A 23,743-nucleotide genomic window follows, 5' to 3' on the forward strand; every position below is an offset into this window, starting at 1 on the left:
TCATTCGTAAGACATGGGCATCACTGGCTGGCCAGCATTTATTGCCCAAACCAAGTTGCCCGAGGGCAGTTGAGAGTCAACCACATTGCTGTGGATCTGGAGTCACATTTGGCCAGACCAGGTAAGGACAGCAGATTTCCTTCCCTAAAAGACATGAGTGAACCAGATGGGATTTTCCGACAATCGACAATGGTCATCAATAGATTCTTAGTTCCAGATCTTTTTTATTAAATTCGAATTGGGGGGGTCAGGATATTAAATTTTTGATCAGCCATGATCAAAATGAATCATGCAGCATGCTTGAAGGGCCAAATGGCCTATCCCTGCTTCTAGTTTCTATGAATTGCACTAGCTGCCGTGGCGGAATTTGAACCTGGTCCCCCGAACATTAGCTGAGTTTCTGGAGTAATAGTCTAGTGGTATTACCACTCGGCCATCACCTCCCCTATGTTTTTAATACCAAGTATGCAGCACCTTGCAAGAACTGCAGTGTTCGGGGCTTTGTACAGATCTTCAGCAGCAAAGGTGGAATGAATCTAGTTGCTTTACTTGATGTCAGCAGGTTCACAGCTACAGAGGAATGAGGTGAGGGCCAAATCCTGGAAGACTTTGATCTTTGTGTTGAGAAAAACCCCTGGCTTTCTCCGAAGGTACTTGGGTACTTCACAGGTCATAGCTGCTCTCTGAAGCCTCTGGGTGAACCTGCTGAATGCTAACCTTGCTTTTGCCAGCTGATGTGATTTCATCATCCACTGTGGTGATTTTGGGGAGGATATTTCCAAGTTGGCAGAACAACTGAACTGAGTTGAGAGGTGTACTGTTGATGGCGTATATGGGGAAAGCCTTCACACTATTCTTTCCTGAAATTGTGTTAGCTTTCTATCTGCTCTATCTTCAACCTATTCCGAATTAATATTACTTGGCACTCCATTGACTGAATGCTGTTGAGCAGTGGTGATGGGAAAGGCAAGCGTTGAACTGAGCCTCATAACAAATAGCAGGACAAAAAGAGAGCTATCTGTTGTATCTCTGGGGATTGTCAAACACTTCACTGGATCCAATATTCATATCAAGTGGGAATCCAGTGATGCCCGAGGAGACAAAGACAGAAAATGATGGAAAATCTCAGCGTGTCTGACAGCATCCGTGGAGAGAGAAGAGAGTGGGTGGGTGGGATTTTTCTCCCTGTGTTTCGCGGCAGCGGGAGGTGGTCCGCCGCTCACTGGCGGTGGGATCTTATGGTCCACTGTTGTCAATGGAGTTTCTGAGTGAACGCACCCCTCACCACTGGAAAACCCGCAGCGGGGATATGCTGTCGTCGGCGGGACTGTAAGATCCCACTGGCGTGGACTGCAGCAAGATTTCGGCAAATATTTCTAGTCTGGATGACGTTTCGTCAGAGCACATGGCTGATGAGGATTAGTTCACTGGGGATGTGAACCTGACTGAAGGTGAAGCCATCCTCGGTGATTTGAGATTGAAAAACAGAAAGAAAGAACTGGATTTTATACAGCCATTCTCATGACATCCCAAAGCACCACAACTAATCACCATCTAAAATTCACTGATTCTGTAATGTAGGTGAAACAGCAGCCAATCCTGTGAGCATCAAAGTCACACAAACTACAATGAGATAAAATAAAGTGACCATCTTCTTTAGCTGTGTTTCCTGAGGGAAAAATGTTTGTTAGAACATCAGGAGAAATCTCCTGCTCTTCTTCGAATCATGCTGCGAGATCCTTTCCACCCATCTGGGAGGGCAACTGGGGCTTTGGTTTAATGTTTCAACTGAAAGGCAGCACCTCCAACTGTGTGGCACCTTCTCAGCACAACATTGAGGTGTCATAGAATAGAATCATAGAATCATACAGTGCAGAAGAGGCCCTTCGGCCCATCAAGTCTGCACCGACATGTGAGAAACAACCTCCACCTAATCCTATTTACCCACACTTGGCCCATAGCCCTGAATGTTATGTCATACCAAATGCTCATCCAGGTACTTTTTAAAGGATGTGAGGCAACCTACCTCTACCACCCTCTCAGGCAGGGCATTCCAGACTGTTGCCACCCTCTAGGTGACAAAGCTTTTCCTCACATCTCCCCAAACCTCCTGCCCCTCACCTTGAACCTATGTCGCCTCATGACTGACCCTTCAACTAAGGGGAACAGCTGCTCCCTATCCACTCAGCCCATGCGCCTCATAATTTTGTACACCTCGATCAGGTTGCCCCTTGGTCTTCTCTGCTCTGATGAAAACAACCCAAGCCTACCCAACTTCTTTTCACAACTTAAATGAAGTGAGAAAGTGCACTAAAATGGGGGGTAGAAACCAATTTTTTTGTGGAAAAACAGTAGACTCCTATCTCTTTGGCCCTTCAATAAGTCCCAGTGGCACACAATAGCGTAACAAGGACAGAATAGTTCAGACCTCATTAGTTTCCGTTCCAGGGCTGCGCTCTTAATCTAAGTGGAAATATAAAAGCGACCACGCAATAATACATTGATTCAAAATCACTTCATACGGGAAGTCTACATTTTTAATTTTTAAAAGGCTAGGGATTTAAACAAGAGCAGCACAGTGGCACAGTGGTTAGCATTGCTGCCTCACAGTGCCAGGGACCCGGGTTCAATTCCTGGCTTGGGTCACTGTCTGTGTGGAGTTTGCACGTTCTCCCCGTGTCTGCGTGGGTTTCCTCTGGGTGCTCCGATTTCCTCCCACAGTCCAAAGATGTGTGGGTTAGGTGGATTGGCCATGCTAAATTGCCCCTTAGTGTCCGGGGGACTAGCTAGGTTAAATATGTGGGGCGACAGGGATAGGGTTTGGGTAGGATTGTGGTCGATACAGACTCGATGGGCCAAATGGACCCCTTCTGTACTGTAGGAATTCTAATTCTAGATGCAATTACTTTATTCACGACTTGAATGCTGGATTATTTTAAAAATTCGGATCCTCTGCACAATCTTTAAAAACATTCCACACACATGACAGTTGGATGTGAATGCGAGTGTATAAGACATTATTTCCAGGAAACAATAAGGAAATACTTCATAAGAAATTTGTCTCAAGTTAAAATTATTATAGTAAAGGAAAAGATTCTTAACTGCATTTCAAATTGGTGAAATAATAGAAAACTGAACATCATGAGAGGCAGTAGGAGTTTCAACTGAGCAGCTATGACCTGTGAAGTACCCAACAATTAATTCTCGCATTTCCAGACAGTTAGATGGATTTACATTTTTTTCATCACTTTTTGGCTGTCAAGGTGATAACTGGAGGCGTGGTGTCCTTGTGGTAATGTCACTAGACTCGCAATCCAAAGGCCCCGGCTAATGCTCCAAGGACATGGGTTCAAATATCATGAATCTTAAATCAAAGAGAACAAAGAACAAAGAAAGGTACAGCACAGGAACAGGCCCTCCAGCCCACCAAGTCTGTGCCAACACAGATGCCTCTCTAATCTGATATTTTCTTCCCACCACGTGGTCCATATCCCTCTGTTCCCTCCCTATTCATGTATCTATCCAAATGCCTCTTGAACGTTATTATTGAATCTGCTTCCACCACCTCCTCCAGCAGTGCTTTCCAAGCATTCACAACCTTCTGTGTGAAAAATTTGCCCCTTACATCTCTTTTCCTCCTCTCACTTTCAGTCTATGACCCCAATTAATTGACCCTTCGACCCTGGAAAAAAGATCCTGACTATCTATTCTATTCAAGCCTGTCATAATCTTGTAAATCTCTATCAGGTCCCCCCTCATCCTCTGACACTCCAATGAAAACAATCCAAGTTTGTTCAACCTTTCTTCATAGTCCATATCCTCCAAACTAGGCAACATCCTGGTAAATCTCTTCTGCACCCTTTCCAATGCATCAACATCCTTCTGGTAGTGTGGTGACCAGAATTGTACACAGTACTCCAAATGCGGACTAACCAAAGTCTTATACAGCTGCAACATGATTTTCCAATTCCTATACTCAACACCCTGACCACTGAAGGCCACCATGCCATATGCCTTCTTGACCACATTGTCCACCTGAGTAAATCAATTGATTAAACTCTGGAAGCAATTGTCTTGCCCTTAGGGAAGAAAATCTGCCATCCTTCCCTGGTCTGGTCGACGTGTGGCTTCAAACCCACAGCAATGTGGTTGACTCTTAAATGCCCTCTGAAACGGCCTTGTGAGCCATTCAGTTCCACGGGCAATTAGTGATGAGCAACAAATGATGCCTGCAAAAGTGGGGTAGCACGGTGGCACAGTAGTTAGCACTGCTGCCTCACAGTGCCAGGGACCCAGGTTCAATTCTGGCCTTGGATGACTGTCTGTGTGGAGTTTGCACATTCTCCCCGTGTCTGTGTGGGTTTCCTGCAGTTGCTCCGGTTTCCTCCCAAATGTGCAGGTTAGGTTGATTGGCCACGTTAAATTGACCCTTGTGTCAGGCGGATTAGCAGGGTAAATACATGGGGTTACAGGAATAGGGCCTGGGTGGAATTGTGGTCGGTACAGACTCGATGGGCTGAATGGCCTCCTTCTGCACTGCAGAGATATAATGAAATGTTCCATGAAAGAATAAAGAAAAAAAAGCTGCTGTTGATAGGGATTAGAGCGCCTTTCTAATTTTGCTGCTGAACATCAGTATCACGCCCCTCAGGTCACGCATCCTGCTGTGCCAGTTTCAATTTCCCTGTCCCAACACCAGTGATCCTGAGGGCCTCTCTAAGTGAAACTCATAATTAAGAACTAATTTATGCTAAATGCTCTGTGTTGTAAAGGAGCAATCACTGGAAACTGGACTATTTCATTTCGGAGATTTACAGCCAGTGGAGAACAAAAATCTTTATTCTACAAACTGGGACTGACAATGCCTGAGGCGAAGTTTCCTCCCTCAACCTCTAACCCTTTAGTCTCGACAGTGTGGAAAGTAAAGCTGACAGTGTAAGTGGTCTGCACAAGATGTTGAAATTGTGGACAGAGGAATGGGATGGACGTGTCATTTCAGGACCCAAATGTTCTAGATTAGGATATTGAGCGATTTTGGATGATATTAAAATTCAAAGATAGATTTAAAATCCAGGCAGATTGTATTTAATATTAATAAAGGTAAAATAATGGATGTTGATGCTAAAAATAGCAAGCATGATGACTGGATGGCTGACCTGATTGAAATATTGAAATGAAATTGGATAGATCATTTTCAACTGGGAATAAAGGAATATAGATTATTGTATCATGGATTAAAAACAGTTCAGCTGAGTTCTAAATTTGAACTTCTATTTTAGGGTAAACTGTACAATTATTATATTTCCATCCTAACAACATTTTCAGACAGTACATTTATTTATTATACCCTGTTTAATGTTTCTTCGCTCCATCTCTGCTTTAAAACTATTTTCTAATCACAATGTCCAAATTGTGACCCTGTTTTCTATTTAGATGTAATCTATCTCTGCCAAAGAGTTATCTATTACAGAATCCCTACAGTGCAGAAGGAGGCCATATGGCCCTTTGAGCCGACATCAAGAATCCCACCCAGGCCCTATCCCCGTAACCCCATGTATTTATCTCGCTAGTCCCCTTGACACTAAGGGGCAATTTAGTATGGCCAATCAACCTAACCCGCACATCTTTGGACAGTGGGAGGAAACCGGAGCACCCGAAGGAAACCCACACAGACATGGGGAGAATGTGCAAACTCCACACAGACAGTGACCCAAGCCAGGAATCGAACCCGGGTCCCTGGTGCTGTGAGGCAGCAGTGCTAACCACTGGGCCACCGTGCCACCCATCCCATAGAAGACCCCACTGTGGGAAACCCCCCACAACGCCTGCACCATTCTCATGACTGATTGTCCCTGCCATCCCTTGCTGGGGCTTGGCTGACAGGTCCTGACAACGTACACAATTTATCTGCAATCCCGTTTGCACAGGCACTGCTGGGATTGAAGAGCTTCCAGGCTTCCGAATGGTCAGCAGTAATTGTAGAATGGACACCCTCCCTGAAATGGGCGGAAAATCCGACTGCAAGCAATTAATAGCGCGAGGAGCACTTAATGCAGTTAGGAGGCTTCCAAGTTGCCCCCTTCACCCCGTTAGCTTCCAGCCTGAGTTAGTGAGGCAAACTATACTGAAAAACAAAGTGGCTGGACTCCAATGTGCAGTGACCAATGTCCCACATTGCAATTTTACTCATTTATACAGAATGACACAGTGGCACAGTGGCTAGCACTGCTGCCTCACAGTAAGAAGTCTCACAACACCAGATTAAAGTCCACAGTGCCAGAGACCCGGGGTCAATTCCAGCCTCGGGTCACTGTCTGTTTGCATGTTCTCCCCGTGTCTGCGTGGGTTTCCTCTGGGGGTTCCGGTTTCATAGAATCATAGAATCATAGAAACCCTACAGTGCAGAAGGAGGCCATTCGGCCCATCGAGTCTACACCGACCACAATCCCACCCAGGCCCTACCCCCACATATTTTACCCACTAATCCCTCTAACCTACGCATCTCAGGACTCTAAGGGGCAATTTTTAACCTGGCCAATCAACCTAACCCGCACATCTTTGGACTGTGGGTGGAAACCGGAGCACCCGGAGGAAACCCACGCAGACACGAGGAGAATGTGCAAACTCCACACAGACAGTGACCCGAGCCGGGAATCGAACCCAGGACCCTGGAGCTGTGAAGCAGCAGTGCTAACCACTGTGCTACCGTGCCACGGTTTCATCCCACAGTCCAAAGATGTGCGCGTTTGGTGGATTGGCCATGCTGAATTGCCCCTTAGTGTCAGGGAGATTAGGGGTTAAATATTGAGGGTTATGGGAATAGGACCTGGCTGGGATTGTTGTCCGTGCAGGCTCGATGGGCCCACCGGCCTCCTTCTGCACAGTACATTCTATGAGCAAGATGCCTTGAGAGGATGCATGGCAATTATGTCCCTGCATTCCCTTGACCTGCGCCAATAACTTTTAACTGTGGTCTTTTCACTCCACGATTTCTTCCAGGAGAAAAGAGATGTCAGCAGTACCAGCACAGCAGAATTTTACAGCACAGAAAAAGGCCATTCAGCCCAACAGGTCCATGCTGGTGTTTTTGCTCCATATAAGCCTTCTCCTCTATCTCTCTTGATCCAACCCTATCAATATATTCCTTCATTCCTTTCTCCCTCATTTGCTTATCTGGCTTCCCCTTATGGGATCCATGTTAATTGCTGCTCGCACCCAACATTCCAATCTCTGAACCATGTGGCCTTCCCTTGTGCCAGTGCTGAATGCCCAAAGCTCTGCTGAAATATTGAACTGAGTTTACATTACCGCATCAGGCCAATTCACTTCGGCACCAGGGTATGCAGCACCTGATGAACAATGGTCCAGTAGCACAGTGCCAGGGTGGCATTTTCCATTCCATTGTGCACTCTTGATTGATATATTTTATGACCTATATCTGTGACAATGTGCATGTCAGGTGGATGTAAAGAACAAATAACAAAGAAAAGTACAACAGAGGATCAGGCCCTTCGGCCCTCCAAGCCCGGGGCGATCATGATGCCTTAACTAAACTAAAAGAAAAACCTTCTGCCCTTACTCAGTCCACATCCCTCTATTCCCTCCCTATTCATGTACCCATCCAGATGCCTTTTAAATGTTGCTAATGTGCCTGCCTCCACCACCTCCTTTGGCAGTGCATTCCAGACACCCACCACTCTCTGCATGAAAAACTTGCTCTGCACATCTCCCTTAAACTTTCACCCCTCACCTTGAACCTGTGCCCCCTTGTAATTGACACTTCCACCCTGGGGATAAAGCCTCTGATTATCCACCCTGTCGATGCCTCTCATAATTTTGTAGACCTCTATCAGGTCTCCCCTCAGCCTCTGCCTTTCCAGTGAAATAAATCCTAGTTTATTCAACCTCTCCTCATAGTCAACACCCTCGAGACCAGGCAACATCCTGGTGAACTTTCTTTGCACTCTCTTCAAAGCTTCCACATCCTTCTGGTAGTGTGGCGACCAGAACTGCACGCAACTATCATATTATATGCAATTATGATTGGTGGCACCAGAATCACGATTGTCTTTGAGTGAAATGATTTCAGTTTACATGGTGCTGGAGCCTATTCAGTACCTGATGTGCTTAACGTCCCATGAAGTACACCAGTTGCAGATTTTACACTGTAGAGAGAATGTATGCAAGACGCATTTAGATCCTATTTCCTATTTAATGAAGGCCTGCTTTCCTTAATGAACACTTCATGTGTAATGCGCTGGGAGCAACAATAAAATCTTCAAATGAACTGCAACATCTGATGAGAAGAGGCGCCAGGATCATATTAACAGCCCCATCATGCTGCCTCATGATAGAGGCTTGATTAAAGGGATTGCTTTGGTTGAAGTATTGTTCAATAAGGACGCTATTAATCCCTCTTATCTACACAAGAATTTCACCTCTTGGTGCCAGGAACAAACCAGCGATGAAGGCAATTATGATTATGGTGACGTTCAGAACCACAGCAGTTAAAATCCCTCCAAATGGAGTGTGGAGGTTTAGTACATAACAAACATGACCTGATTCCCCCCCAACATGATTTCTTCTTTCAGAATATCGAGCAGATTTAAACCCGGTGAAAAGCATAATCGTTTCCAAGGTGAAGAGTGTTTGGTTTTCTTTCCTGTAAGAATCTTTGCTTCTCGATCCTGTAAGAATATTCAGCTCTTCCTTCTTACTCCTCCTCCTCTTGATTTGATTTATTATTGTCACATGTGTTGGGATACAGTGAAAAGGATTATTTCTTGCGCGCTATACAGACACAGCATACCATTCATAGAGTACATAGGAGACGAAGAAACGAGAGGGTGCAGAATGTAGTGTTATAGTCATAGCTAGGGTGTAGAGAAAGATCAACTTAATATAAGGTAGGTCCGTTCAAAAGCCTGACGGCAGCAGGGAAGAAGTTGTTCTTGAGTCGGTTCGTACGTGACCTCAGACTTTTGTATCTTTTTCCCAACAGAAGAAGGTGGAAGAGAGAATGTCCAGGGTGCGTGGGGTCCTTGATTATGCTGGCTGCTTTTCCGAGGAAGTGGGAAGTGTAGACAGAGTCAATGGATGGGAGGCTGGTTTGCGTGATGGACTGAGGCCCATGTGTTGAAAGCAAAGAAATCTCATCACTGTTTGGATTTCTATCCCAAATATCAATAAATGTTAGTGCAGCTGAATGTACTGTACAAGTTGTGCAGTAGGATACAATTGTCAAGGATCACTCATTGTTTCATTTGATTGAATCAGCTGTTAATAATTGACTTTGGCGTTTTCAATCGATTGGCAGTGAGATTTTTTACTCTAGTTAAGCACATATTTGGAGATGTAACTTATCATATTTTCTGAGCAGACAGAGAACCAGAGAGTGTTACAGCGGCGATGGAAGTTGACCTTTTTGGCTGAATTTTGTCACTAGACTGCTAGTCCAACCATCGTGATGAATTCTAGGTCAGGAGCTCAGAAGAGTGCGTGGCAAGACATCAGACATGATCTTCCTGGAGTCGGCCAATTATGAATCCACCTCTGGGATCCCCCAATCAATTATGAATGGGGCTGAGTTCCAGCTTCAGGAGGTCCAATCAGTGTGGCCTATGGATAGAGCTTTTTTATTCATTCATTCGCGGGACATGGGCGTCGCTGGCTGGCCAGCATTTATTGCCCATCCCTAGTTGCCCTTGAACTGAGTGGCTTGCTAGGCCATTTCAGAGGGCAGTTGAGAGTCAACCACATTGCTGTGGCTCTGGAGACACATGCAGGCCAGACCAAATAAGGATGGCAGATTTCTTTCCCTAAAGGGCATTGTAGAACCAGATGGGTTTTTCCAACAATTGACAATGGTTTCACGGTCTATCTTCATCATATAGTCATTGCCTGGCCATCAGTAGGAATGACAGTGATGGCATGTCGGTGCCATCAACTGGGAGCAAAGCAGCTGCCATTAAAGCAGGGCAAGAATTAGCAGAGATTTCAGTCTCTGGGAGGTGGCTGCAAGTGCATGCCTATTGCTTGAGCATAGATCCTCTTTGTGAATTACAACTGGAGAATACTTCTAAACCCTCAGTTAACTCTCTGCTGTGAAGCTGACTCTGATCTGTTGCCGGATTCCTGACACAGTGGCCCAGGGAAAAGTGAGGATAATTGCAGGTTATTGGCTCATTATTAGCCTTGATTGGCTTCCTTTCCCGTCCCCCTCCTTCCCCCACCCTGCTGAGCAGGTTGCTATCGAATCCCTTAATCCAATTCCTGCAAAAGCGCTCGGAGATGTGAATGCATTAAATGTTTTCATGCTCCCACCTCCGCAGCCCTAGGAAAGTTCCAGCTCTTATATCTGTATCCGCCCTTTTTCTGGACGATCCAAAGCTGATCTCACTGTTCCGCTCTCTCCCAAACATTCTACATCTTCCTCTGCTTCAAGTTTTCGTTCCTCTTTTCTCTGAAATAGTGCATTTATCTCTATTTCAGCAACTATCACCTAGCGCACCATTTCATACTCCCAACAACTTACTGCATAATCTCTCCTAAATTCACCTACTACCCTTGCAGGGACAGTTTTAAATTAATGAATCCTCATCGTTATCTATAAGGAAAGTAGTCCTGTGCTACACACTTGATCAAAACTTTTACATTTGGTTTTCAAATCTCTTATGAAATTGCTTAGGCTCAAATTTTGCAGTGAAAACAATCCCTGTGTCTTATTAGTGTTTTATTCCTGATGAATGCAGCCTGGGTGCTCTTCATGGTTTTAATGCTTTCCTACAATGAGGCATCCAAAATTGCACACTGTCTAATTACAAATTTATCGTTGTCTTTTTGCTCTTGTATTCCACATCCCTATTTATGAATTAAAGAAATGAGCGGAGCCTGATGAATGCTTTTTTCCCACTTACGCCAGTGTGTTTTCAAGGTATTATGGACATGAAGTTCATTCGCCCTGTGGGCGGGAGAGGAGGGGGCAAGGTTGGCAGAATACCCATGTCTGATAAGATCGAGGTGGTAAGGCATCAAATTTCTCTACCCACGTCATATGAACAGTTTCAGCGACGGCCCGTGTTTCTGTGGTGGCCTCTCTTCAATGCCACTAGCAAGCTCGGCACACAGCAGCAGGCCTGGCCGGCATATGGTTCAGCCAGCCTGCTCTCTCCTACAGACAGGCTTCTCTTAAAGGGAAGCTGCACATGCATATCACTGCAGTCAAAATTCTAGCAAACTGAACACGAGGGCACACAGAAGGTCCATACTGACGAATGAGGCAACAGAAATGCAGGTTGGCACAAGGAGCAATGTCAAGGTCGTTGGCAGCAGTGAGTGGGGAGGGGCCAGGTTTCAATGACCAAGCTCGGAAAGGAGTGGGATCAATGAAGAACAATGCGCGGCCCACAGAGTCGCCTGTGCCCCTGGGAGGCAAAGTAGGCTTGTGCTGTGGGGGAGGCAGTGGCAGAGTGGTATTATCACTGGACTACTAATCCAGAGACGAGGGCAAGTCCCGGATTCAAATCCTGCCACGGCAGGTGGAATTTGAATTCTATTAAAAAAAAATCTGGAATTCAAAATAAATCTAATGATGACCATGAAACCATTGTCGATTGTCGTAAAAACCTATATGGTTCACGAATGTCCAAGAAAGTCTGCCACCCTCACCTGGTCTGGCCTACACGTGACTCCAGAGCCACAGCAATCACTCTCAAATACCCTCTGAAATGGAGGACAATAAATGCTGGTCCAGCCAGCGACATCCACATCCCATAAATAGATAAAATAAAACTAGAATTGGTCTTGCGGGACTGAATTTCACACCCTAAGGCTGCGATTTTCTGGCTGTTCACGCCGGCAGGATCTTTCGGTTCTGTCGACCGCGCACCCCACTGCGGGTTTCCCAGTGACGAAGGGTGCATTCAACAGGAAACCCCATTGACAATGGCAGGACCAGAAGATCCCACCATCGCCAGCCAATGGCGGACGCCTCTGTGGCCGGGAAACATGTGGCAGGTTGCGCAGAAAATCCGTGTTTAACCCCCAATGCTTCCTTTGTGATCCACAGGGTTCAGCATCTTTACATTAAAGATACACTCAATCCTTGGGTTTTTCTCCCAACATGTTTTACCAACATTTCCCTGTCGCCTGCCTGCCTGTTCTGCAAACCTCTGGCCTGCTGAAATTTTGTGCAATGCTCTTTGCATTTGTCAAGCATTCTGCTTTTGTGTTGCCTTTTCAGTCTTGTGCATCTGAAGTCCAAGTCTAATCATTGATCAATGAGGGCTAAAACCGAGATAGCATTGATCCTTGAGAACACCATTTCCAACCCTTGTCTAATCTGAGCAACATCAATTATCCTTAACCCTGTCTGTCAATAACCTTTCTTTTCATCCTGGTCTCATACAGTTTGCCTAAATTCTTGTAACAGGCCTGTGAGACATCTAGTAAACCTCTTCTGAAAATCCATATACAACACAACTCCTGCAATCCCTCGCCATACAGAAGCCTTTCCATTTTCTAAGAAACCTATGCAATATATTAATCTTGATATGCTTTTTAACGAATGCATGCAGCTCATAATGATTAGCCTCTGCTCTTCTAAATGATCATTTAGTTGATCTTGAGTTGTGGATTCTAAGGCTGGAATTTTCTGTTATCCCCCCCCCCATCCCCCACCCCTACCTCCCACTCATGGCAGGTTTTCTCACGGCAGATACAGCGAGACATTGGCTGCCGATGGGACCTTCCAGTCCCGCTGAAGACTATGGCATTTTGCATGGCACACCGCCACCGGGGAACCTGCCATGGATGGTTAACTTAGGTGGGACCGGAAAATCCCATCCTAAGAGTTTGCCCACACTCTCTGTTATAGACGATAGTTACCCACCAGTCCATCCCAGGCACACTGGAAAATTGTGATTAGAATCTGTGCTATTCTTTATTCATTTTCCTTTCTTCATTCGTGGGAGATGGGCGTTGCGAGCTGGCCAGCATTTATTGCCCATCCCTAGTCACCCTTGAACTGAGTGGTTTGCTAGGCTATTTCAGAGAGCAGTTGAGAGTCACCCACATTGCTCTGGCTCTGGAGTCACATGTAGGCCAGACCAGGTAAGGACGGCAGATTCCCTTCCCTAAAGGACATTAGTGAACCAGATGGGTTCTTCCAACAATCGATAATAGTCGCACGGTCATCAGTAGATCCTTAATTCCAGATATTTTAATTGAATTCAAATTCCACCATCTGTCACGGCAGGATTTGAACACATGTCCCCAGAACATTAGCTGAGTTTTTGGATTAATAGTCCAGCAATAATACCATTAGGCCATTGCCTCTTCTATCTCCTCTCTGACTTTCTTTAACAACCTGGGATGCTTATCATTAAGACTCAGTGACTTATCCAGCTTGAGTTTTCCAATTCTTTTCAAAACCGATTCCTGTTCCTCTGTCACAAGTGCATAAACCGCAAATCTTCACATTTTTGAAATGTCATCTGGTTGGTGCATAATTCGCTGACAATCAGGAATTAGCCCCTACAATTCTGATGAAGTGTAACGAATTTCTATGTGCCAAAATAATACACAACTAGTTCTATTTATACATTGTTACAGTTGAGAAATACTGGTCTATCACACAGCTACCCGCCAGCTGTCCCATTTGTACAGTAACATTAACAGAGCATCACTTTGTTTTTTTGTTAACTATCCTATTTATATAATTTAAGTGTGAGCTTATCGTACAGTTAATTATCAGCTGTCTGATTGCAGAAGAGCAAAGACTACTTTAACATCTTGATTTTGAGCAGGTGGTGGCATCCCAAGCTTCAGGCCTGAGGTATCTGATGTCCTGCGTGGAGCTCGCTTCAATGTCACCAGTTGACTTCCCATCTAGAATGGACAAGAGGAAGGTGCAGAGTGGCGACTGACAGATGAAGATGGGGCTTGCAAGCAATGAGCAAGAAACAGGTTTTTGCATTGTTTTGTGGGAAAGAGAGGGAGGTCTGACGGAAAAGACTGTGATTTTCTTTGCAGGACCTCGAGGGGCTTCCATGCTCAAACCCTGGTCAAAATTACTTCAAGGCCCTGTTGATATTGTAGGAACTTGATTGGCATTTATATAAGAGGCTCGTCCCTGAGTCTGACTATGCTGAACAGCCATCCAGGACAAAAAAATCATAGAATCATAGAATCCCTACAGTGCAGAAAAGGCCATTCGGCCCGCCGACTCTCTGACAGGGTATCTCATTCAGGCCCTCTTCCCCATCCTATCCCTATAACCCCACACACTTACCATGACTACTCAATCTAACCTGCACATCTTGGGACACACTGAAGGGGAATTTAGCAATGTCCAATCCACCTAGCCTGCACATCTTTAGAGTGTGGGAGGAAACCGGAGCACCCGGAGGAAACCCACTGAGAGACGGGAGAATGTGCCAACTCCACACAGATAGTCACCCAACAAAGAAACTCGTTTGATCAGCGACTCATCTATCACCTTAAACATTCCCTCCTTCCACCACCGATGCAGCATCATCAAGATGCACTGCAGGAACTTGCCATGCCTCCAAGAGCACTTTCCAAACCCATGACCTTCACCATCTAGAACAGCAAGGGCAAAAATGCATGGTAACAGCTTTGCTGGCAAGTTCCTCTCCAAGACGCACACCATTTGGTCTTGGAACTATACCTTTCATTGTCATAGATCAAAAACTTACAACTTCTTTCCAAACTGTTGTACCGACATCAAACGGAGTGTCGTGGCACAAGGAGGCACAAATAAAAGGAAACAATAACAGAAAATGCTGCAGAAACTCAGCAGGTCTGACAGCATCTGTGGAAAGGGGATATAGAGCCAACTCTGAAGTCAGTACTTCCTTCCTGAGGTGTGTTGCCCAGAACCAAATGTATTTGCCAATCAAGTACATTGTTCATCAAGATCCCAGAAGCCCTCAGTCCAGTTTGCACTTTCAGCACCTTGCACAGCGAAACATTTTTCAGGTGATGGATGAAACCTAATTGGGCCAACATTCTCTGGAGTTTAGAAAAATGAGAGGCAATCTCATTAAAACCTTCAAAATTCTGAAGCGGTTTGAGAGTGTGGACACTTAAAGATTGTTTCCATTAGTTGGGGAATCCAAAACACGGGGGCCCAGTCTCAAGACAAGAGGCCAATCATTTAGGACTGAGATGAGCAGGCGTCAAAGCATTGTGAATCTTTAGAATTCTCTACCGCAGTGGGTTGTGGATCTTGCATTGTTGAGTATATTTAGGTTAGAATCATAGAATCCTACAGTGCAGAAGGAGGCCATTCGGCCCATCGAGTCTGCACTGATCACAATCCCACCCAGGCCCTGTCCCCATAATCCCATGCATTTACCCCAGCTAGTCCCCCTGACACTAAGGGGCAATTTAGCATGGCCAATCCACCAAACCCGCACGCACATCTTTGGACTGTGGGAGGAAACCGGAGCACCCGGAGGAAACCCACACAGACACGGGGAGAATGTGCAGACTCCACACAGACAGTGACCCAAGCCGGGAATCGAACCTGGATCCCTGGCGCTGTGAGGTAGCAGTGCTAACCATTGTGCCAGCGTGCCGCCCGGTTGGGGGCGGATTCTCTGTCCCCGTTTTCGGGGGGGGGGAGGGGGTGGAAACAGTGGAAGGGATGGGGAATTGAGTGGGAGGTCCAAAACAGCTTTTGCACCGGCGGGATTTCCCTGCTCAATTGTCCCGGTTCTCGTTCCAATGACATAACTTTAAAAGTTGGAATCCCCATTTACATCTGACTGCATTTGCGTCTCAGGGATTTACGCCTAATCCTCCCCCCACATTAGACTGTCCATTCACATTGGCATGACCTCACACTGATGTGAATCATGACTGCCCCCTCCCCATCCCCCCAACCCCATGTCATGCACCCGGTGAAGAGAACCTGCTGGAGGCGCACAGGGAAGTATAGCCCCAAGGGGGGAGATGGTCATGCCTGGCGGCATGTGGCACTGGGCAGTGTCAGAGAAATGCCAGGGGAAGTGCCGGGGGGGGGAGGGGAGGAGCAGGGGGTCCTTGGTGGAGGTGCTGGGGGTTCTATGGTTGGGGGGGGGGTCGGGGGGAGGTAGTTCCATGGCAGGAGGAGTTGGAGGTAGTTCCATGGTGGGTGGGCGGAGGTAGTTCCATGGTGGGAGGGGGCAGTGTTTCCTTGTCCATGGGGATGGGGGCTGGTCCATGTCTGTGGGGCATTCCCTTTTGCTATTTACTTTACTAATTCTAAGTGGCTGGCAGGGAGGGCTCAATCAAAGCCCACCCACCAGTGTGGCCTCGTGGGACCTGCCCTTTACTTTTTCCTTGACCAAGTATCAGAAAATGTGAGGAGAAGCCAGTAGTGCAGCTGGTGGGCTACTTTCTGCTAATCCCGCCTGAACTGACACTTTGACAAAAAAATGGGAAATTTCTGCCCTTCGTCTCTCAGGGATTTGAGGGATTATGGGGTGTGGGCGGAAAAATGGAATTAGAGCCCAAGGTCAGCCATGATCATATTGAACGATAGAGGAGGCTAAATGGGCCATGTGGTCTATGCCTGCTCCAATTTCTTATGTCTTTATGGAAGAGGCAAGGCCATTATATCGTGAATAAATGAAGCAAAGATTGGTTTAATGTGTGCACCTTGCCACATTCCTTAGAAACACTCTTCACAGGCAATGATTTTGGAAAGCAGTTGGGGCGGCACGGTGGCACAGTGGTTAGCACTGCTGCCTCACAGCACCAGGGACCCAGTTTGGATTCCTGGCTTGGGTCACTATCTGTGTGGAGTCTGCACATTCTCCCTGTGTCTGTGTGGGTTTCCTCTGGATGCTCTGGTTTCCTCCCACAGCCTGAAAGACGTGCTGGTTAGGTGCATTGGCCACCCTAAATTCTCCCTCAGGGTATCCGAGCAGGTGCCGGAGTGTGGCGACTAGGGGATTTTCACAGTAACTTCATGTAAGCCTACTTCTGGCACTAATAAATAAGCTACTGTTGTGTAGACTAATTGAACACCACTTAAAATGTAACATGGTTCCATGAAAGGCAAATGAGCTGAATGACCTGTTTTTGGGTGTTGTGGTTGAGGGCAGAATTTTGGCCGGGTCACTGGGTGAGTTCCCTGATCTTCTTCAAATAGAACATAGAACATAGAACATAGAACATTACAGCGCAGAACAGGCCCTTCGGCCCACGATGTTGCACCGACCAGTTAAAAAAAAAACTGTGACCCTCCAACCTAAACCAATTTCTTTTCGTCCATGAACCTATCAACGGATCTCTTGAACGCCCCCAAACTAGGCGCATTTACTACTGATGCTGGCAGGGCATTCCAATCCCTCACCACCCTCTGGGTAAAGAACCTACCCCTGACATCGGTTCTATAACTACCCCCCCTCAATTTAAAGCCATGCCCCCTCGTGCTGGATTTCTCCATCAGAGGAAAAAGGCTATCACTATCCACCCTATCTAAACCTCTAATCATCTTATATGTTTCAATAAGATCCCCTCTTAGCCGCCGCCTTTCCAGCGAAAACAATCCCAAATCCCTCAGCCTCTCCTCATAGGATCTCCCCTCCATACCAGGCAACATCCTGGTAAACCTCCTCTGCACCCTCTCCAAAGCCTCCACATCCTTCCTGTAATGTGGGGACCAGAACTGCACACAGTACTCCAAGTGCGGCCGCACCAGAGTTGTGTACAGTTGCAACATAACGCTACGACTCCTAAATTCAATCCCCCTACCAATAAACGCCAAGACACCATATGCCTTCTTAACAACCTTATCTACTTGATTCCCAACTTTCAGGGATCTATGCACACATACACCTAGATCCCTCTGCTCCTCCACACTATTCAAAGTCCTCCCGTTAGCCCTATACTCAACACATCTGTTATTCCTACCAAAGTGAATTACCTCACACTTCTCCGCATTAAACTCCATCCGCCACCTCTCGGCCCAACTTTGCAACCTGTCTAAGTCTTCCTGCAAACTACGACACCCTTCCTCACTGTCTACCACACCACCGACTTTGGTGTCATCAGCAAATTTGCTAATCCACCCAACTATACCCTCATCCAGATCATTAATAAATATTACAAACAGCAGTGGCCCCAAAACAGATCCCTGAGGTACACCACTTGTAACCGCACTCCATGATGAATATTTACTATCAACCACCACGCTCTGTTTCCTATCCGCTAGCCAATTCCTGATCCAATTTCCTAGATCACCCCCAATCCCATACATCTGCATTTTCTGCAGAAGCCTACCATGGTGAACCTTATCAAACGCCTTACTAAAATCCATATATACCACGTCCACTGCCTTGCCCCCATCCACCTCCTTGGTCACTTTCTCAAAAAACTCAATAAGGTTAGTAAGGCACGACCTACCTGCCACAAAACCATGCTGACTATCACCTATCAATTCATTACTCTCCAAATAACTATAAATCCTATCCCTTATAATTTTTTCCAACATCTTGCCGACAACAGAAGTGAGACTCACCGGTCTATAATTCCCGGGGAAGTCTCTGTTCCCCTTCTTAAACAATGGGACAACATTCGCTAACCTCCAATCTTCTGGTACTATACCAGAGGCCAACGACGACCTGAAGATCAGAGCCAGAGGCTCTGCAATCACTTCTCTTGCCTCCCAGAGAATCCTTGGATAAATCCCATCCGGACCAGGGGATTTATCTATTTTCAGACCCTCCAGAATATCCTGCACATCCTCCTTATCAACTGTAATACTGTCTATTCTACTCCCTTGCAACCCAGTGTCCTCCTCAGCTATATTCATGTCCCCTTGCGTGAACACCGAAGAGAAATATTGGTTCAATGCTTCACCAATCTCCTCCGGTTCCACACATAACTTCCCTCTGCCATCTATAACTGGCCCTAAACTTGCCCTAACCAACCTTCTGTTCTTGACATACCTATAGAACGCCTTAGGATTCTCTTTAACCCTATCCGCCAAAGTCTTCTCATGTCCCCTTTTAGCCCTTCTAAGCTCGCTCTTCAACTCCCTCTTAGCCAATCTAAAGCTTTCTAGTGCACTACCCGAGTGCTCACGTCTCATCCGAACATAAGCCTCCTTTTTCTTTTTAACCAACAAAGAAACTTTTTTGGTGCACCACGGTTCCCTAGCCCTACCAATTCCTCCTTGCCTGACAGGGACATACCTATCACAGACTCGCAGTAGCTGCTCCTTGAAAAAACTCCACATGTCGGACGTTCCCAGTCCCTGTAATCTCCTAGTCCAACCTATGTTTCCTAATTCTCTCCTAATAGCCTCATAATTACCCTTCCCCCAGCTAAAACCACTGGCCCGAGGTTCATGCCTATCCCTTTCCATCACTAAGGTGAACGTAACCGAATTGTGGTCACTATCACCAAAATGCACACCAACTTCCAAGTCTAGCACCTGGTCTGGCTCATTTCCCAGCACCAGATCCAATATAGCCTCACCTCTAGTTGGCCTGTCTACATACTGAGTCAAAAAACCTTCCTGCACGCTTTGAACAAAAACTGACCCCTCTAACGAGCTAGAGCTATAACAATTCCAGTCAATATTAGTCAAGTTAAAATCCCCCATAACAATTGCCCTATTACTTTCACTCCTAAGCAGGATTGACTCCGCAATCCTTTCCTCAACCTCTCTAGAACTTTTAGGATAGTGCTTGAGATCTTTTATGTTCACCTTCATCACTGCATCAAGCAGCCTTGGCAATAGTTTATTGTCTCCCCTCAGAAGACAGCATCTCCGGCAGTGCAAGACTCCGTGGTACAACAATTTGTATTTCAGAAGCATTTTCCATAACAAAATAAGTAAACATTAGTGCGTTACTCACATCTGTCAGGACATAATTTACATCATACAGTCTGGAAATCTTGTTTGATGCATAGTCTTGAAGCATTACTCAGTTTCAAGGGATTCTATTTGCGTCGGTGTCATATGGTCTCATGGGCCCATTTTCACTCTATTTATATATATAGCACATAACAAAGAAGTCTTTCTTTCATATAGCGTACATCTGCGTCCGTCATACCTGAGCTGTCACATTTTAAAACGCCACACCTTGTTACAGATGGAAAACAATTTTAAGATCAGCTAATAGCCGGTCACATTTTTCTGGATTGGGGGAGGAGACATTGATTACCAAAAAGTTTATTTATTAGTGTCACAAGTAGGCAAAAAGCTCTCACTTGACAAACCATTAGCCCCTAATTAATCCATAAGAAACCTCTAATTGACCTCATAATGCTACTATTTATTAGCATTGGACCTTGTAGCCTTAAATGAACAGACTGATTACACTTAACACTTTGTCAGTAGCCAAAGATGATATTGTGTGCCATGTGGTTTTATGTTCCAGTCCTTGTACCACACACCACAGATGGAATTTTCCCATCTGGGACCGAGTCCCACAGCAGGAGTGGCGTCAGGGAGTGTTTCCCGCAGCAGAGGCCACCAGGAATTTGTTCCATATCACGCACCCCGGCCTAATTAAATATGCACGGGGGTGTTTTGTGATCTTTCTCATGGCAGGGCGAGCTGGGTAACTCGTGCCCCACAATCATATCCAGGCACCATCTTGAAAAGGAATCCAGACATAACTGACAAGCCATTGAAGATAGAAGATGGATCTCCAGGAATACTCTGAAGAAGGAAAATGGACCTCCTTGAAGACACGTAAACTGGGAGATTCATTTCATAGATGCCCCTCCCTCACCCACTGCTGCAAGGCCTCCATCGCAAACGCTGGAAACAGCCGCATTCCTTCCTAAGGTAAGTCCCAACTTTCGCACACCACATTAGTCCAGACATGTTCTGGATACATTTGATTCCGGTCGGGCCTTCATCTGCATCCCATAAGAGGAATAAGTTTCACGCTGACCTCAGGTGAATTGTGACCTGCCATGGTGGCCAGGAGCAATGATCCCACCATTCTATGCCAGTTTGAAACCGTTTGAAACCAATTTTTAGACCTCCCCATTCTATCTCCCCACCCACCATTAAACCCACTTCAGGACGTTGAGGGTGGGCGGGGGGGGGGGGGGGGGGGGGGCGGAGCAGGGGTGATGGATACACAGGAAACTCAACCCCATGTCCTCCAACTGGATGAAATCTATCCAAGGCTAGTGAATGAAGCCACGGGGAAAATACCAGAGATTTGGACCATCATTTTGCAATTCTCTGGCCACAGGTGTGATCACAGTAAGAAGTTTAACAACACCAGGTTAAAGTCCAACAGGTTTATTTGGTAGCAAAAGCCACACAAGCTTTCGGAGCTCTTAGATCACAAAACACCCCCATGCATATTTAATTAGGCCGGGGTGCATGATATGGAACAAATTCCTGGTGGCCTCTGCTGCGGGAAACACTCCCTGACGCCACTCCTGCTGTGGGACTCGGTCCCAGATGGGAAAATTCCATCTGCGGTGTGTGGTACAAGGACTGGAACATAAAACCACATGGCACACAATATCATCTTTGGCTACTGACAAAGTGTTAAGTGTGATCAGTCTGTTCATTTAAGGCTACAAGGTCCAAATGCTAATAATCACGCAGGTGTGATGCCAGAGGACTGAAGTACTGTGCACATTGTACTGTTGTTATAAAGACTTAGAGGGGAAAGGAAGGCCTTATTTGCCTTCGCAAAGGAGTCGACAACTGGGGACAGACATTTAAAGGAGTTAGCAGAAGGAGTAGAGGGGAATTGAGGAGAATTAGTTCCACCTGGTGGGTGTTTGGAACTAAGAGTGGGAGAGACAGAAACACACTTAGAAAGTACTTGGAAATGCACTTGAATTGCTATAGCCGGAAAGAATATTGACTGAAACATGAGCTTAGAGTGGATGGCTGTTCTTTTAGCCAGCAGAAACATGATGGGCTGAAGGCCCCCTTCTGTGTAGTTTCTGAGAATCTACAACTCTATGACTTACAGTGGACATCTTTTCCGGGCACTCGCTACTATTTCATAAATGTCTTTGACATTGGAATATGCTTTTTTTTTTATCCCACTTGGTCATCAGATGCAAAATGTATTTTAATATTTACCGTTTTATTGCTTCCTCTTGCCTCAGTCTTCTTTCACTTTTTTCTTTGAGATATGCCAAATTTGTTTCATTCCGCATGCGATCATTTTCACGAGCAATGTCTGAGGCATTCTGAATCACCAAAGCATCATAAGCCCTCAGTCCCTTGTCTTCAATGAACTGGAGGAAATTGGTCAAGGCAGCATCTTCCTGCTTAGAAGTCATCTTCCTTCAAAAAGCAGATGCGAAACGGAGTAGCACGTTCTGTGTGATGTGGAGAGAGTAACTCTATTAAAACAGCAAGCACGTTCAAATTACTCATCACAGCTATTAGCAGTAAAGTCAAATGTTTCCTAATTAGACTTAAAGGTTTATTTTCTCTGTCTGTTGTGTAAGTCTAATCCCCTATTGCAGCGTGTTACACAAAGGGTCAACCCACCGGTTTAAACAGTTACGATGAGTATTTGCTCCAAGCTTTGATTCCATTTCATCGCTAACACGCAGGAAATGAAACCATAAGAAGCTCCCAGTAAAATTACCTGTAGTCCCACAAAAATCAGAATCTAATGTTCAGAAACTTCTTTAAACAGGAATTGGAAGATGTTAAATTTTAGCTTGATCAGAAAGGGCGAGTGAAGAGAATGACCGGCTGTCTGAGATTAGTCTCAACACTGCCCGTTGCTCCAGTTGCATGCACCAGGATAGGCAAAATAACCATTTGTTTAAAGTTTATTTATTAGCGTCACAAGTAGGATTATATTAACACTGCAACGAAGTTACTATGAAAATCCCCTAGTCGCCACACTCCGGCGCCTCTTCGGGTACACTGAGGGAGAATTTAGCACGGCCAATGCACCTAACCAGCACATCTTTCAGACTGTGGGAGGAAACCGGAGCACCCGGAGGAAACCCACACAGACACGGGGAGAATGTGCAGATTCTACACGCACAGTGACACAAGCCGGGAATCGAACCCGGGTTCCTGGCACTGTGAGGCAGTGATGTGAAATCACTGTCTCTCTCTCTGAATCACATTTATCCCTCTTGATGGGTGCGGAGGGTGCTCACAATCAAAAACAAGAGAATGTGGGCAAGCTGATTTCATTCTTGCTGTGGATACCATGGGTACACGTGCATGCAGTTTCTGCATGGCGCTCCAGGGAGAATCGACTCCGAGTGCACTTTCTGGTTAAATCCAAGGGCAAAGCAAGAGTATTTTTAATGCACACTCAAAATAAGGCATCTTTCATGTGTCATACCGTAATGGCTGCAAAATAAATTGCACACACGGCAAACAAAATGGATTCTACAACAAATGTCAGAATTGCATGTAGGATGTACAAGACTCAGGGCATCACAGACTGCAATCCCATTTAACGGATGGACTGAGATTCTGGATGAATGTGTAATGAGTGATTCCAGGAGGAAGTTATGGTGTTCGTCAAAAACTGGTTGACTCTGCCACGATAACATAAATGATTAATAAACTATGTAGAAATGCTCTGTTCAGTTTGCCAGCTATAATTAATTATTAATAGAAATTATTGGCTTATTAATAAAGAAGTAACTTGTGAAGGCAATACATGGTAATAACTTTAATTTAAAAAAATATTAGTATCTTTTTTAGATTTGCACTCATCGTACCAGCTATATAGGTAGTCACTGGTTAAGAGGGAGA

The 23,743-nt window shown here is 45.7% G+C and overlaps 1 protein-coding gene across 1 annotated transcript in view; it reads right to left on the reverse strand.

Moving 5' to 3' along the window:
* The window catches only part of nyap2a (neuronal tyrosine-phosphorylated phosphoinositide-3-kinase adaptor 2a), a 153,044-nt gene extending 130,754 nt beyond the window's left edge, over window positions 1-22,290 (reverse strand). Inside the window, exon 1 of the mRNA XM_078201955.1 lies at window positions 22,088-22,290. Within this exon, the coding sequence (XP_078058081.1) occupies window positions 22,088-22,290 (203 nt within the window). The remainder of the gene's footprint in view (window positions 1-22,087) is intronic.
* Window positions 22,291-23,743: the final 1,453 nt, after the last annotated feature.

This window comes from Mustelus asterias, chromosome 3 (genome assembly GCF_964213995.1).
Source record: "Mustelus asterias chromosome 3, sMusAst1.hap1.1, whole genome shotgun sequence".
NCBI lineage: Eukaryota > Metazoa > Chordata > Chondrichthyes > Carcharhiniformes > Triakidae > Mustelus > Mustelus asterias.